Below are 16109 nucleotides of genomic sequence, written 5' to 3'. Positions count from 1 at the left end.
GGTTTGGTGAGCCGAGATCGCGCCATTGCACTCCAGCCTGGGTAACAAGAGTGAGACTCCGTCTCAAAAAAAAAAAAAAAAAAAAAAAGATAAAAGAAATAAATAAAATTAGTCAGGGGTAGTGGCATGTGCCTGTAGTCCCAAGCTACTCAGGAGGCTGAGGCTGAAGTCAAGGCGACAGTGAGCTGTGATGACACCACTGCATTATCTGGAATCTGAGACTTGAACCTAATGAAGACTCTATTTCTCATCTCTGCCCTTCTCTGAAAGTCTGCATTTTTTTCTCTCTTTCTGCAGACCATCATCTTTCACTTCTGTCCCTCTGGTGGGAAAACGGTTTGACAGCTTCCAAGCTTTAAACTTAAGAGAAAAGCTGGTATCTCTGGTTCCATTCCAAATTTCTATAAAATGAGATTTTGATTGCCCCAGGTTGGATTAGGTCCCCACCTCTGACCCAATAAGCTATGGGGCAGTTTTTGCCGTAACCTTATAAATGGGGGAAGGGGAGGGTCAATTCCCAGAAAAAAAGGGGCTGGGCAGACAGTCCCATAGGTGTCCATTATACTAAAAAACCTCTATTCCTTCCATCTTTCATCCCTTCAAGTCACTGCCGTCTCCTTTCACTGCTTGCTTTCAAGAGTTACCTATGTACGCTGCCTTACCATCTACTTATTCTTTGCCAGTCGGGCTTGTTCCATCTTCACTATTCTAAAATTTTTTTTTTATGGAGCTCGAAGCTTTTTTGCTTTTGCATCCTAATAGAGTGTTCTCCTATCTCATTCATCTTGATCACTCTTGGGTTCTGCACTTCTGCATTCTAACTCTGCCTGCCATTATTTCCCACCTTCCAGTAAGTTCCAGGCCAGATCTGGCTACAACTCATTTCAGATACTGTTTTCTGCTCTATTCCTGCTGAAAGAGTAGGCCGGCCCTAAAAGCCAGAAAGAAGACAGGAACTGCGTCGGTTTCATCTCAGTATGTTGAAAATACATTTTTCAAGATTATGACTCTGTACATCTGAAATTAGAGCCCTTGCAACTGTTTAGAAAAGCTCCTGGCAGACGAAAACACAATGAAGTTTGGAAACCAAAGGCCCTAACCATAGGACACAGTGGATGTGGGAGTACCAAAAAGATACAACTTGTAATTTGTGTTGGTAATTATCTCCTAGCCCAAAGAGATCCTGAAGGCAAGGATATTCGACTTTGTCTCTGCATTGCCTTAGGCAAGTAAATAATGTCAGTTTCATCTTTTGTTTTTTTTTTGAGACGCCCAGGCTGGAGTGCAGGAGTGGTGCAATTTCCGCTCACTGCAACCTCCGACTCTCTGGTTCAAGCAATTCTCGGGCCTCCGCCTCCGCACTCACCCCCACGCCCAGCTAATTTTTGTATTTTTAGTAGAGACAGGGTTTCCCCATGTTGACCAGGATGGTCTCGATCTTTTGACCTCGTGATTCGCTCGACCCTGGGCCTCCCAAAGTGCTGGATTCCAGGCATGAGCCACCAAGCCCGGCCAGTTTCATCTTTTTTTTTTTTTTTTTTTGAGATGGAGTCTTGCTCTGTTGCCAGACTGGAGTGCAGTGGCCCGATCTCGGCTCACTACAATCTCCGATTGCAAGCGATTCTCCTGCCTCAGCCTCCTGAGTAGCTGGGACTACAGGCATGCGCCACTACGCCCAGCTAATTTTTGTATTTTTAGTAGAGACGGGGTTTTACCATATTGGCTAGGCTGGTCTCGAACTCCTGACCTCGTGATCCACCCACCTCGGCCTCCCAAAGTGCTGGGATAACAAGCGTGAGCCACCGCGCCCAGCCCAGTTCTATCATTCGTAATTGGGAGCAACAGCTTTTTAAATAGTATCTTTTCCACTAAGGGGAAAACCCTCCCTCCCGGGGAGTTTTAGCTCACTTTAGCTTAATTCAGTCAATCCACTCTAACTTCCATTCCCATGATGCATCAATCCTTTCCCCAAACCTCTTCTTCCTGGAAAAAGCAGTAAATAACCTAAGCAACTCAGTAAGATGCAACGAGTTGGAGTGCAAATCCTAAACACTGATGGATCACGCCTCGCCTCCTGTGACTCTGTGAGCGCAAGGGCTGAGAAGGGTGGTAGTCTGGTTCCTCGACTACCTCCCAAAGCCATAGAGAAGACTACAACTACCAGGATGCCCCTCTCCCCGCCCCGCCCCTCCTCGCTCCCCTTCCTCCAGCTAGAAAGCGTGTACCACCGAGAAGACGACGCAACATGGCTCCCGGAGGTGGAAGAAAGAGGCTTCACCCCTTCTGAAGCTGGAGGAAGAGCGGCCGGAGAGGAGAAAAGAGAGAAGTGACTAGCTTTTATCCTCCCAGCCTCTCCCGAGTCCAGTCTGCCTTTCCCCTTCTCTGCACCCAAATCCAATTTGTGGTTTCCTCCCCTCCCCGCCCTCATTCCCTCGCTTCCTCACCCCTCCCCTCGGGAATCCTTTTCCCGTCCCCCCTTCGCCCCCCGCGGAGTGCGCACGCGCCCGCCCCCAGCTTCGCGCCCAGATCTTCGCCTAGCCTGCTCGCGCAGCTGCTATCTCATCTGCCCACCGACGAAGCATGGGTGTCCAGGGCTTCCAAGAGTTCCTGGAGAAGCGCTGTCCCGGGGCCGTGGTGCCCGTGGACCTCCTCAAACTCGCGCGCACGGTCTCGCGCCAGCAGCAGCAGCAGCAGCACCTGCACCGCCAGCTGCCACCGACGGCAGCCCTGGCACCCGGGGCTCCACGCGCCGCCAGGGGCTCCGCGCCTCTGCAACCGCCGCTCCCGCCTGCCTTGGGTGCCTACTCCGGGGGCGCGGGGCCAACTCGGCACCAGCACCCCGCTCACCACTTCCACCATCACGGCCAGGCGCAGCCAGGGCTGCACCCTCCGCTGCCGCCGCCGCCCCCTCCGCTGCCCGGGGCCCGGGTGCTGGTGGACGCCGGCTCGGCGCTGCCGCGGCTTTACGGCGGCTACCAGACGGATTGGGTGTGTGGCGGCCAATGGAACGCCATGCTGGGCTACTTGTCAGCGCTGTGCCAGGCTTGTGCCTATCCTGGCGGCGACGGCCTGGAGCTCGTGGTCATGTTCCCCGGGGGCCTGGGCAAGGACCGGCTGGCTGAGTGGGGCCGTCGGTGCCAGGCCGAGCGGCAGACAGCGCAACTGATCGTGGGACACGTGGGCAACAAGGGCACCCCTCCACCGCGGGCCTGGTTCCTGCCACCGGCCTGCCTGAGCCACTGCGTGAGGCTAGCACTCATCCGCTTCCGGGTCAAGGTGAGGGAGGGGCCGGATCTTAAATAACACGCCCCACACCTATTCCCTCCCAACTAAACACCTAACCACCTACCCACTTACCCGCTACCCTGCCTCCCATCTACCCACCCACCCGCCCAGCAGCTAACCTACCTGCCTAACTATCCTCTACCATTTACCTCCCCCTTCATGCCACCCCTACGGATTCACTCACCTACATGGGCCATATCTCTACTCATATCATCCCAGTACCTCGCTTTAGCTTCCCTTATCCAATTGGCCTACGTCTAGGTTTGAGCAGAATCTAGGCAGAATTTCTTTTGTAGCCTCACCTTTCTCCTGCTGTTTTCTGCCTCAAGCTGAAATGCCTTTACCCTGCTTTTTCCTGTTGACATCTCTCCCCTGTATCTCTTTCCAGCCTCACAGCAAATCCCTTAAGCAGGTGTGCACTGAACACCTTCTACATTGTTTCCATCTTCACCCACTGCTGTTTTTTAACCCATCTGTCTATTCAGCCTTTTTCATTTCAACATGCGTCTTCTTCCTCCTGCCTTAGCCTAAACACATAAACAAAAACCCACTGATTCAGTCACTGTTCAACAAGTATTAACGCACTGAGTGTAAGGGTTTAAAGTTATGTGAGACACTGGTCATACCCTTGGAAAGTCAGATGTATACACATGAAACATTTAATTGTATCAATGTGTATGTGATTATGCCTTATGGTCCAGACAGTAAGTACAGTTCCTGTTTTCTGTATGTGGGGGTGGTGGGATATCTTTGGACTAAAGTGGTCAGGGGAGGCTTCCCTGAAGAAGTCGGACCTCACCTGTGTCTTCAAAGATGGATTGGATTTGAATGAGTCACAAGCTTGGGAGGAGGTTGCTTTAAGTGGGAGGAAGAAAATGAGCAGAAGCAAAAAGGAATATCAAGTGTACAAAGCCCCATAGGCAGTTAAGTCCAATCTGCATGTAGTTGGGTCAATGCATATGGGGCCTGGGGAACAGCTTGGCAGCATCCCCAGTTCTTGGCACCACTGCTATTGCTCTGTTGCTTTCCCATACTCTTAGGTTTCAAGTTCCTACGTGTAGAGAATAGCAAGGCTTGAGAAGTAAAGGAGGTGAGCAGGAAGAAGAAAAAAGAAAAGTAGTACAGGGTTGGGTAGAATGAAACCGCAAACCTATTTCCCCAACCAAGGTTCTTGGGGGTTGTCCTTACAGTTAGACACAACAGGGGATTGTGGGAATCAGTAAAGAAGTGTCGGCTGCAGTGATGAAAGAAATTTTAGCTCAGAGACTAAAAGACCTAGAGAAGTTTGCAGTGGTTATAGAGCTTGTGGCTGGAGTCCAGTCATGCTAGACTCGTCAGCATCAAATCTGCCTAGAGTGGCTAGATTATAGTTGTTTTAATTTAAACAAATCCAATTGTGAGCTATCTCAAACATACAAGGTAAAAAAAAAGAAAAATAGACCCTTTTGCTTGCTCTTCTGACTGAACATTTTAAGGTAGATTCTTTGTTCATGGCTCTTCTTTCCACTCTGTTTTCACTGCTGCCACCCAGGCTTTTAAGGACTTTTAACTCGTTGTTATTAATCTGGTTGCTGGCAATAGTGACCACATTGATGGAATATTTATTATGCGTCAGGTACTATGTGCTGCTTTTTTTTTTTTTTTTTTTTTGAGACGGAGTTTCACTCTTGTTACCCAGGCTGGAGTGCAATGGCGCGATCTCGGCTCACCGCAACCTCCGCCTCCTGGGTTCAGGCAATTCTCCTGCCTCAACCTCCTGAGTAGCTGGGATTACAGGCATGCGCCACCATGCCCAGCTAATGTTTTTGTATTTTTAGTAGAGACGGGGTTTCACCATGTTGACCAGGATGGTCTCGATCTCTTGACCTCGTGATCCACCCGCCTCGGCCTCCCAAAGTGCTGGGATTACAGGCTTGAGCCACCGCGCCCGGCACTATGTGCTGCTTTAAAAAAAATTAACTCATTTGATCCTCACAATAACCTATGAAGCAGTATTATCCGTTTTCCAAATGAGGAAACTGAGGCATGGGCTTCGAAGCTTGCCCAAAGTCACGCAGAGATAAAAGTAGCAGGACTGAGATTTCTGCCTATGTGGTTTTTCTCCAGAGCTCATACTCTAAACAACAGTGCTGCTCTAAAATGAATCATTCTAAAGTGCCACTCTGATTAGATCATTTCCGCACTCAGCCAAACTCTTCCTTGGCTCCTGGGTATAGATGGTTCAGGTCATTCACTTATTCTTTTATTGAGTGCTTGCTGTAGGCAGAGGTAAATAAGGACATCCTGTCCTCAAGGAGGGCAAGGTTTAGTGAAAGAATAAATGGCAGATATGGTGGGCTAATTGCAAATGGTGATAAATGTGGCCCCCTTGGGGGCATGGTTAATTCTGAGCAAGGGAGTGAAAGTTGGGGAGGCTTCACCGATTGGTGCTAAGCCACGAAGAGGGCTGAAGATAGTTCAGATAGTGGACAAGGGTGTGGATACTCAAATAGCCAGTTGTGAGCTCCGAATAGATTTTGATTGGAGGTTGGCAGGAGGGTTGAACACTGAGTATGGGTTTGTGGTTTCCAAAGTTTTTTGTTTATATAACCCATCAGGCAAAATCTTTTGAGAAGCAGCCCTTTGTATGTTTTTGTCATACTTCGCCACAGTCTCATTTTTAAAATCCTAGCAGTTAATAAAAAAGATGGATTGTCTTGATGGATATGTGATAAATATGGTATAGTAAAAATGGTAGAATCTCAGTCATGGGTATTCAGATGTTCACTGTAAAATTATTTCAATTTGCCATATGTTTCAAGTTTTTCACAATAAAATGTTGGGGGAAAATTCCCAGCAGTCCTCTTCAGTCCTTAGAACCACTCTTGAGGAATATATAACTCTTAGTCCCTGTGCTAGATTATAACAAACTCTGAGCTTTTCGTATTTTCCATAATGTCCTCAGTACTTTGAGTGCAGGGTACATTGTTTTTTTTCCATAATGAATAGGTCAATGATCCTAAGAGAATGGATTGTAGGAATGACTTTCTAAAAGAGGATAGTGTGGCTCTTGATAGAATGGATTTAAGACCAGCTCCAAAATTGCATATCTAAAGTATCTGTCGATGTTATCAATGAGTGAAGTTCTCTCCTGGTTCTGGTCAGTAAGTTTTTTGTTGTTATTGGAGTGATGAAGAACTTCCTGGATTATATCATAGACTGGAAAGGTATTGATTAATAACAGATTGTGGTTTCCCTTTTCAGAGGAGTGTTCTACTGTGTTGAAGGTGGGAAATTTTCACTTGAATGATCTGCATGCCTACTATTTTTTTTGACTGAATGTCAGTGCCTCAGAACAAAACCCACTACTGTCTGTCTCCCCTCTTTGGTTTCTGTTCTTCAGGCCAGACCACAAGATGGGCCTTTATTCCCAGTCTCATTTTCATTTGTGATACAGAAAATGGAGGTAGAAGGATGAAATAATAGATAAGTTGCTGGGTTGTCTGTTTAGCTTTAGACAACTTTGGACTTACCATGAAAAGATCCAGTGTATATTGTTGGGATGAATTTTATCATTTGGCTGGTTTCATTATATGCTCTTCAAACCTTTGTAAATGATAATCGGTAGAAGGAAAATTAAGTAAACCCACAAATTGCTTCCTGATTGCTTCCTAAGGGTCTGAGAAACAGAGCAACCTAAAGCAGTTTTAGATTGTGATTCAAGAGATGATTTAGGGTAATTAAGGGAATGAATGCTTTGTTTTAATGGTTACTGTGTAATTAGAAAAAAAAGATCATCACATCAAACCCTCCATTTCACAGCTGTACCTTTTTAGAATGGGTATGATTACATAAAATGAGTTGATTTAAAGAAAAATATTAAGTTGTGGTACTTGGATATGGCAGAAATCATGTTGGTGGCATATGAATAACTAGACTTTGAGAACAGATACCATTTTGTGCTTTGGCTCTCTAGAATACGATAAAGCAATGGCTGCTATGCTTTCTGATTGTTTAGTTACCCCTTAGTCATAGACGTTCTGAAAAGTCAATGACTTTTCCAGATGCTCTCATGGTTGGAAAATAATCAAAATAGTAATTACTTCTTAGGCAACAAGTTGTATATTAAATGCTTTAAAAATTTCTCATTTATTTCCTGGGATACAGAGTTTCAAGAAAAAAACAATCTCGTTTAGGCTGGGCGTGGTAGCTCACGCCTGTAATCCCAGCACTTTGGGAGGCTGAGGCGGGTGGATCACGAGGTCAGGAATTCGAGACCAGCCTGACCAACATGGGGAAACCCCATCTCTACTAAAAATGCAGAAATTAGCTGCGCATGTTGGCATGCGCCTGTAATCCCAGCTGCTCAGGAGGCTAAGGCAGGAGAATCGCTTGAACCTGGGAGGTGGAGGTTGCAGTGAGCCAAGATTGCCCCACTGCACTCCAGCTGGGCAACAGAGGGAGACTCCATCTGGAAAAAAAAAAAAAAAAAGTCTCATTTAATCCTCAAGAGTTGGTAAGGTGCATGGTAATCTCCCCATTTTACAGTTGAGTAACTGAGATACCAAGAGGTAAAATAATTTTTCTTTTTCTTTGTTGTAAGTACTAGGGAGTGGTGGATAAACATTCTTGTTCTAGGTTTATATTCCTCAAAGCTTCCACAGTCCCACCATCCTGTTTCCTTTGTTTTGTACATTCTTGGGTAAGATTGTACACTCTTATTGGCTAGATAATATGCATAGATACATACATAACATTGAAGAAAAACAATCATAAGTAGATTTTTTTTTTTTTTAAGATAGGGTTTCACCATGATGGCCAGGCTGGTCTTGAACTCCTGACCTCAGGTGATCCACCCACCTCGGCCTCCCAAAGTGCTAGGATTACAGGCGTGAGCCACTGCGCCCGGCCATAAGTAGACTTTTTTAAAACACTTAGTTTGTGCTGGCATTGCTAAATGTACAATAACTGCCAATACAAGGCAAATGTGTAAGCCAAGTGCCAAATGAGTCATAGCCATGTTGTTATAGGAATTCAAAAGTAGCAAACCCTGTCCTTTCTACAGTTTGAGTCTCTGCCTCTCTGGTTTCTTTCACTTACAGCATGCACAAATAATCTTTGAAAAACAAAAACTTCCCCTTTCTTTTCTTTTCTTTTTTTTTTTTTTTTTTAGACGGAGTTTCACTCATGGTACCCAGGCTGGAGTGCAATGGCGTGCTCTCAGCTCACCGCAACATCCGCCTCCTGGGTTCAGGCAATTCTCCTGCCTCAGCCTCCTGAGTAGCTGGGATTACAGGCACGCACCACCATGCCCAGCTAACTTTTTGTATTTTTAATAGAGACGGGGTTTCACCATGTTGACCAGGATGGTCTCGATCTCTTGACCTCGTGATCCACCTGCCTCGGCCTCCCAAAGTGCTGGGATTACAGGCTTGAGCCACCGCGCCCAGCCTTCCCCTTTATTTTATAATTCCTTCGGGCCATTATCATTATCTCCTTTCTTCCCTATTCACCATTCTTGAAAATGAAGATTGTATTAATTCCCATTTCCTAGCCTAGTGTCACTCTATATCTGATGTCACCACTCTGAAGCTGCTGCATGCGTCTCCATTCTTAACCTTTCTAGGTCCCCTTTAAGATAATTGATATCATCAAACTATCCTATTCTTGAACTATCCTCCTTGGATTTCATAATCCAACTCACTTCTGATTCTCCTTGTAACCCTCTAGTTCTTTCTTCTCTTTTCCTTATTCGTCCTCTGCCTGCTTTAAATGTTGCCCTCGAGGCTTCTGTCCTAGTCATACTCTTCTACTTTTGTTTCCTGAGCAATCTCATCCATTGTTGTGGCTTTAAGCACTAATTAAATTCTGATAAATCCTATTGCTCTATCTCTACCCTTCACCTCTCGTGAAATTTCAGCACATCTTTTCAGCTCTCTACTACTTGGTATCTTTTAGGTCACTTAAACTAAAATATACCCAAAATGGAACTCATTATGTTTCCCCAAAACTTGTTCTACTTCTGGTATTCTCTTTTTCTGTGAATGGTGTCTTTCATCAGATTCAAACCAGAAGCCGTGGAGTCCTCAATTCTTCACTGTTCTGTCACTTGCCACCTTTACTTGGTCATCGGATCTTTTGAGCTCTACGTCAGAAATGTCTCCTGAGTCCGGCTACTTCTGTCTGTTTCCACCCCCACTGCTTTAGTTCAGGCTGCCAAAATTTCTTATCTGTACCAAGAAGACAGTGTCAACTTGTTCCTTTACCATAACACTCTCTGGACTCCATCTGCCATATTGCTGCCAGAGACACCATTCTGAAAACAAAAGTTGACACTGTTATATGCCCAAAGATGTATTTGCCTATCCTACCAAGTCCAAACTTCTCAGCATGGCAGATGATGCCCTTCACAATCTGATCCCAAACTCTCTTCAGACTTATACCTGGTGCTAACCTCTGCCCACCCCTGTTCCAACCATTCTGTATTTTCTTAGTTTCCTAGATATACCATGTCTTCTCTCATAGTATTTTTCTTAAGTTTATCTTGATCTTTGCATAGCAAATTCTTCCTTATTCCTGCTCGAAAGTTATCACTATAGAATCTTTCCTAGCCAGCGTAAATGATGCCTTCCCTTTACAACCAGAGTACTCTGTTGTTACTGCTCTGATTTTTTTCTCTTACATAGTATTTTCATATCACATAATTCTCTTTTAAATGAGTTCCAAAAAGGCAGAGATTTGCTCTAGGACTTGACGTATATAAAATGATGTTTGCTGAGAGAGAGAGAGAGATTGGTTGATTTGCCTTTACAGGCCAGATAAGGAAGAATTTAGAATCAGTGCTATACAATGTTATATGTTAATTCCATCTAAATGAACTCAGATTGCAAACTGAATTGCCAAACTCCTGTTACCCAGTTTTGTAGCTGCTTATCAATGCATTTATAGAATATATTCCCCTTTGATGGTAGTAATAATAGCTACCACATAGGCTAGGTACCTCACCTGTATTCATTATGTTATTTAATCCTCACAACCACCCATCAGGAGAGGTAGTAATCTCTATTTTTTCCTCTACCCCTATGACAGATTAAGTATCTTTTTTTTTTTTTTTTTTTTGGAGATGGAGTCTTGCTCTGTGGCGCAGTCTGTAGTACAGTGGCGTGATCTTGGCTCACTACAACCTCCACCTCCTGGGTTCAAGCGATTCTCCTGCCTCAGCCTCCTGAGTAGCTGGGATTACAGGCGCACACCACCATGCCCCCCTAATTTTTGTATTTTTTTTTTTTCTTTTTGAGACGGAATTTCGCTTGTTACCCAGGCTGGAGTGCAATGGCACGATCTCGGCGCACTGCAACCTCCGCTTCCTGGGTTCAGGCAATTCTCCTGCCTCAGCCTCCTGAGTAGCTGGGATTACAGGCATGCGCCATCATGCCCAGCTAATTTTTTGTATTTTTAGTAGAGACGGGGTTTCACCATGTTGACCAGGATGGTCTCGATCTCTTGACCTCGTGATCCACCCACCTCGGCCTCCCAAAGTGCTGGGATTACAGGCTTGAGCCACCACACCTGGCCAATTTTTATATTTTTATTGGAGATGGGGTTTCACCATGTTGGCCTGGCTGGTCTCGAACTCCTGACCTCAGGTGATCCACTCGCCTCAGCCTCCCAAAGTGCTGGGATTACAGGCGTGAGCCACCACACGTGGACTAAATCTCTATTTTTTATAGAGAAAAAAAAACAAAACAGGCTTAGTGTAGTCACTGGCCTGCTTGCACTGCTAGAACGTGGTTGGACCCAGATTTAGACCTAAAGATATTTGACACCAAAATCCTTCATCTTCAACATATCTCAAAACAGTATAGTTGCATTTTTATTGTTACATTTTAATAACTTTTTCCAGAACAGTTTTTCTTATATTTAGCCTGTGTAGCATAATGGCTGACAACACAGGCCTTGGAGCCATACCGCCTAGGTTTAGATCCCTATTCGTCTAAGTACTCGTTATGTAAGCTTAGGCAAGTTACTTGCTCTGTGCCTCAGTTTAACAGTAATACCTACATCGCAAATTTTGTTTTGAGTGTTAAGTGATTTAACATAAGTAATACGCTTAGAACATTATATGACATGTAGTAAATATCATGTAACTGCCAGCTACTGTTATATTGACTAAAATATCTTGTAGCAGGGCATGGTGGAGCGCGCCTGTAGTCCCAGCTACTCGGGAGGCTGAGGCAAGAGGATTGCTTGAGCCTGGGAGGCTGAGGTTGCAGTGAGCTGAGATTGCACTACTGCACTGCAGCCTGGGCGGCAGAGTAAGACCCTACAAAAAAAAATTATAAAATATCCCGTGTGCCTAGTAGGTTGGACACTAATCATCTCATGCTAAGCTTAGCGTGGCATGCCATGGCATGCCTTCATGATCTGCCTACCATTATCTAGCCTCATTTCACCCCATTTTTCTTATCGGGACAATGCTTTTCAGTTCAATTAACGTTTTTGAGCATCCGCTCTCTGCCAGACACTGTGCTAAGTACTATGAACAGTGGAATTCATTTACTCAGCCAATATTTATTGGACTCCTACTGTGTGCCAGGCAAAGTTCAAGATTGTGAGGATACAGCAGTGAATAAAACAGATTTCTGACCTCATGAAACTTATATTCTAATGGAGAAGATAGACAACAAACAAGATAAATGGGCAAATATGTTTTGTGATGTAGGAAATGCTGTGGAGAAAATGAAGTAGGGAAATAAGGAGTGTTGAAGTCAGGGGTACAAAACATGGTACTCTACCCTTCCAGGAGCTCTAGTAGAGGAAAGTCCCCAGGATCATTTCTCTGGCCCTTATCATTAGGCCCAGGTACATAACGAGTAGACGTGGCAGAAACTAGGATTTGCATACCAGAAGCAAAACCCTTGCCCATTCATCTGTATTACATGAGGAAATTACAAAGGTTATGGCAAAGATGGCAAACTGGCAGCCCATAGGCCAGATGTGGCTCATGAATCTATTTTTGCTTTGGCCCTCACATTTTTTTCCTTTTCTTTTTGAAAGAACTTCGTTTATTTTCATTGATCAATAGTGTTCACCAGGATCTGAAATCAAATAATGCACTTGGACTGAATATTAAGGCATCATCTGCTTGAATGAATTGAATGATTATCATTTCCTGCTGTCATTTAACTTGCATTATATGAGTACACTTCTTTTTTAACAAGTTTGAATTTGTTGCCAACTTTTAAAAATTGGGAAATGTTGCAAAAAAGTCTCTTTCCAACTACTCCTGAAATATCCTCTGGCAATACTGGTTGACCCCTTTTGGTCAGCCACATGGTCTTCATTTATTGGTTTCTACAGCACCAAGTGTCTCCCTGCCACAGTGAATGAAGTGCCACTTGTCACTTATGGTAGACATCTTCTACATTGGCTCCCAGTGATTCCCACCTCCTGGTATTCACACCCTTTTGTAATCTCCTCCCGCCTCTCTGTTTGTGGGCTGGACCTAGTGACTTGCTTCTGATGGGCAGACTACAACAAAAGTGATGGGATGTCACTTCCAAGATAAGGTTATAAAAAACGGTGACTTCCATCTTGTTTGCACTCTCTCTCTCTTTCTCTTTGGCTCTTCTTGCTTGATCACTCTGATGAAGCAAGCTGCCATGTTGTGAGCTGCCCTATGGAGAGGCCCACACGACAAGAAACTGGGGGAAGCCTCCAACCAACACTCAGTGAGGAACTGAGGCCCTCAGTCCAACTACAGCCCACAAGGAACTGAATTGCTGCCAACAACCACGTACGTGAGTGAGCTTGGAAGCGGATCCTTCCCCAGGCGAGCCTTGAGATGACTGCAGCCCTGGCTGGCACCTTGATTGAAACCTGTAAGAGACTTTGAGCCAGAGGACCCAGCTAAGCCATGCCTGCAAGATACTATGAGATAATAAATGTTGTTTTAAGCCACTAAGTTTGGGGGCTAATTTGTTACACAGAAATAGATAACTGAAACACCATTGATTGTTGTGCTTGTTCTTTTTAAATAACATTTTTGATGAACATGAAATATTTCTCATACCCACATCTGTGCAAAATGAAAAAAATCTTTTTTATGAAAGAAGTTCACATATTTAAAGAATAGGAGAGAGCCTGTTTCTATGTGGAATTGATGAATTTTTGTATACATCTAAATAAAATGTGTCTGTTGAAAGACTGCAATTTAAGATACCATTTAAAAGTAAACCATGGTAAGAAATATCAGTATATGGCCAGGCATGGTGGCTAACGCCTATAATCCCAACACTTTGGGAGGCCGAGGCGAGTGGATCACCTGAGGTTGGGAGTCCAAGACCAGCCTGACCAATATGGAGAAACCCTGTCTCGACTAAAAATACAGCCAGGCGTGGTGGCGCATACCTATATCCCAACTACTCAGGAGGCTGAGGCAGGAGAATCACTTGAACCCAGGAGGCGGAGGTTCTGGTGAGCCGAGATCACTCCAGCCTGGGCAACAAGAGTGAAACTCCGTCTCAAAAAACAAAGGAAAGAAATATCAGTATACAAATATGATGAGTGCTGAAATGAAAAGAACTTAAAAATGTACTTGGAATTTCAACAGGCTATATTTCTGGATACAGATAAAATAAGCGATGCCACAAAAGGCAATTATGTATTAAATGAAATAATTGCCAGGGCTTGAAAGCCTTTTTTATGCAGTAGTTTTATAAAAGTGTTTGTTGAGTACAGCAGAAATTATGTTATAAACAAGCATTTGCACAAGTAGGAAATACTTTTGCTCAAGATGCCAAATATTGATGGCTAAACGTTCTTGGGACAGATTTAGTCAAAAAGGTAAATTATTCTTGGAGATTTAGATAGCAGCTGGTTACAGTATTTAAAAACTCTGTCCACGTAGCTATACATTTAGCTGTATACCTAGCCAGTGGTTCTCAAAGTATGGTCCTGGACCAACAGCACTGTACTGTCTGGAAACATGTTGGAAATACACATTCTCAGGCCCCTATCATCAGACCTACGGGAATCAGAAACTGGAGGGAAAGGTAGGGGAGCTTGTGGATCCATTTCAACAAGCCCTCCAGCTGATTCTGATACATGGTGAAGTTTGAGAGCCACTGCACTTAGGTATGATTCATGTGTTAAGAATCTGATGTAACCTAACTCTTGGACTCATCGCAGGTGCATCTGGAAATATCTGGATTTTGTGTGATGGAAAAAGTCTTGAGATTTTTAATACCAATTGGTCAAAATTAGTAAGTACGACTACAGATTGTGCTTCTGCAACAGTCTTAAAAACTGTTGGAACCAAGAAATTTGAAGCAGAAACTTTCCAGGGACCTAAACTTAAAGCCATTTCTGCTAAAAAGTTTAAAATGAATCAGTCAGATCAGGAACTAGTAATTAACATTGTGGTTTGCACCACAATTGAATACTTTGCTTGGTGAATTATTAAGTGCATGTTATAGAAATCTGCCCTATTACATGGAGTTTGATTGGCTTAGTTGAGGCATGGTACTCAAGATACTGAAAAAAGTGACTTGGCATCCAAAGGGCATTCACCACACCCGCAAAAATTGAAATAAAATATTTGGCTTGTTTGGTTGATTTTACAACTCATCTAGACACTATGAATGAAAACAGTGTTATTCAGAAATACCTTCACAAATGTATGGTTGTGCTTGCTTCCTAGCAAAGGCATAATTTTATGCCTTTGGGAAACTCATTTGGCAAGAGATAAACTGGCTGACTTTCCTTTGCTGAAATTGGTTTCCAAGAATTGAAAGTGATGGCCTGAATTACATTCCCACAGTTGTGGAGTTGTCTGTTGAATTCCAGAAAAGGTTCTCTGACATATTTGGTGAAAATGAACTAATATTGTTCAATTAGCCTTTCTCAGTGTTTAGCGTATGAAAGAAGAACTACAATGGAGATTCTGAATTACTGTGCCTTGGTACTGAAAATGAAGCATGATGTCATCGAAATGCTGAATTCTACAAATATCTTGGAAGTAGTTACTGAAATATAAAAAATACTATGCCAAACGTCTGTGTTTGGAAATGCCTACATTTCTAAATAGCTGTTTTCATTATGAAATAGGATCACATTAGTCACTTGAAGTAAAAGCATTCAAGGCTCAATTCTGTACTGTATGTTGTAACACAAAAATATGAGACCTAACATTGACCTCTTGGCACGTAAATATGTCAGGCCTCCAGCTCTAAGTCAGAGGAGAATAAACTACAAAAAAAAAGTGTAATGATAAATTTTCCAGTTTTTTACTTATGTTTTTAATTTGAAATGTAAACTCCAGTATTTTGCATGTATATATTAACACCCACAGCTTAAATAAAAATTACATATCTGTGTGTGTGTTTTTTATTTTTAAACACAAGGTCTTGCTCTGTTGTCCAGGTTGGAGTGCAGTGGTGTGAACATGGGTCACTATAACCTTGAACTCCTCAAACAATTCTTCCACCTCAGCCTCCCCAGTAGCTAGGACTAGTGGCATGTGCTACCACATCCAGCTAACTTTTTAAGTTTTGTTTTAGAGACAGGGCCTTGCTGGGTTACTCAGGCTAATTTCAAAATCCTGGCCTCTCAAGCAGTCCTCCTGCCTCAGCCTCGCGAAGTGCTGGGATTAACCACCATGCCTGGCCAAAAATTACATTTCTGGAAGTTAATTTTTATTTACTCAGCCCCTTCATTCATGTTAGCTGCCCATCCCTACAGGGATGTAAATGCTTACAAGCATTTACAGCCCCTAGTCCGAGGACTCTTAGAAATTTCTTGTGATCATTGTCTTTGCGTTTCATGTCCTCCTTTCTGAGGTAACC

The 16109-nt window shown here is 43.7% G+C and overlaps 1 protein-coding gene across 2 annotated transcripts in view; it reads left to right on the top strand.

The window, feature by feature from the left end:
* The first annotated feature begins 2205 nt into the window (after nucleotides 1–2205).
* FAM120C (family with sequence similarity 120C) overlaps nucleotides 2206–16109 on the top strand; it is a 110818-nt gene continuing 96914 nt past the window's right edge. Inside the window, exons 1-2 of one of the 2 annotated variants that reach the window (XM_032266989.1) lie at nucleotides 2206–3276; nucleotides 12918–13276. In XM_032266989.1, coding sequence (XP_032122880.1) covers nucleotides 2581–3276; nucleotides 12918–12935 — 714 coding nt within the window. In that variant the 5' untranslated portion in view covers nucleotides 2206–2580 and the 3' untranslated portion in view covers nucleotides 12936–13276. Of the gene's footprint in view, nucleotides 3277–12917; nucleotides 13277–16109 lie in introns of those variants that run through there. The other variant, XM_032266988.1, reaches the window with a different exon arrangement.

The sequence above is a fragment of the Sapajus apella genome, unplaced genomic scaffold (assembly GCF_009761245.1).
Source record: "Sapajus apella isolate SASKATOON/1434 unplaced genomic scaffold, GSC_monkey_1.0 scaffold164, whole genome shotgun sequence".
NCBI lineage: Eukaryota > Metazoa > Chordata > Mammalia > Primates > Cebidae > Sapajus > Sapajus apella.
Note: the sequence above shows the minus strand (reverse complement) of the source record. Positions and strands in the feature narration are given on the sequence as shown.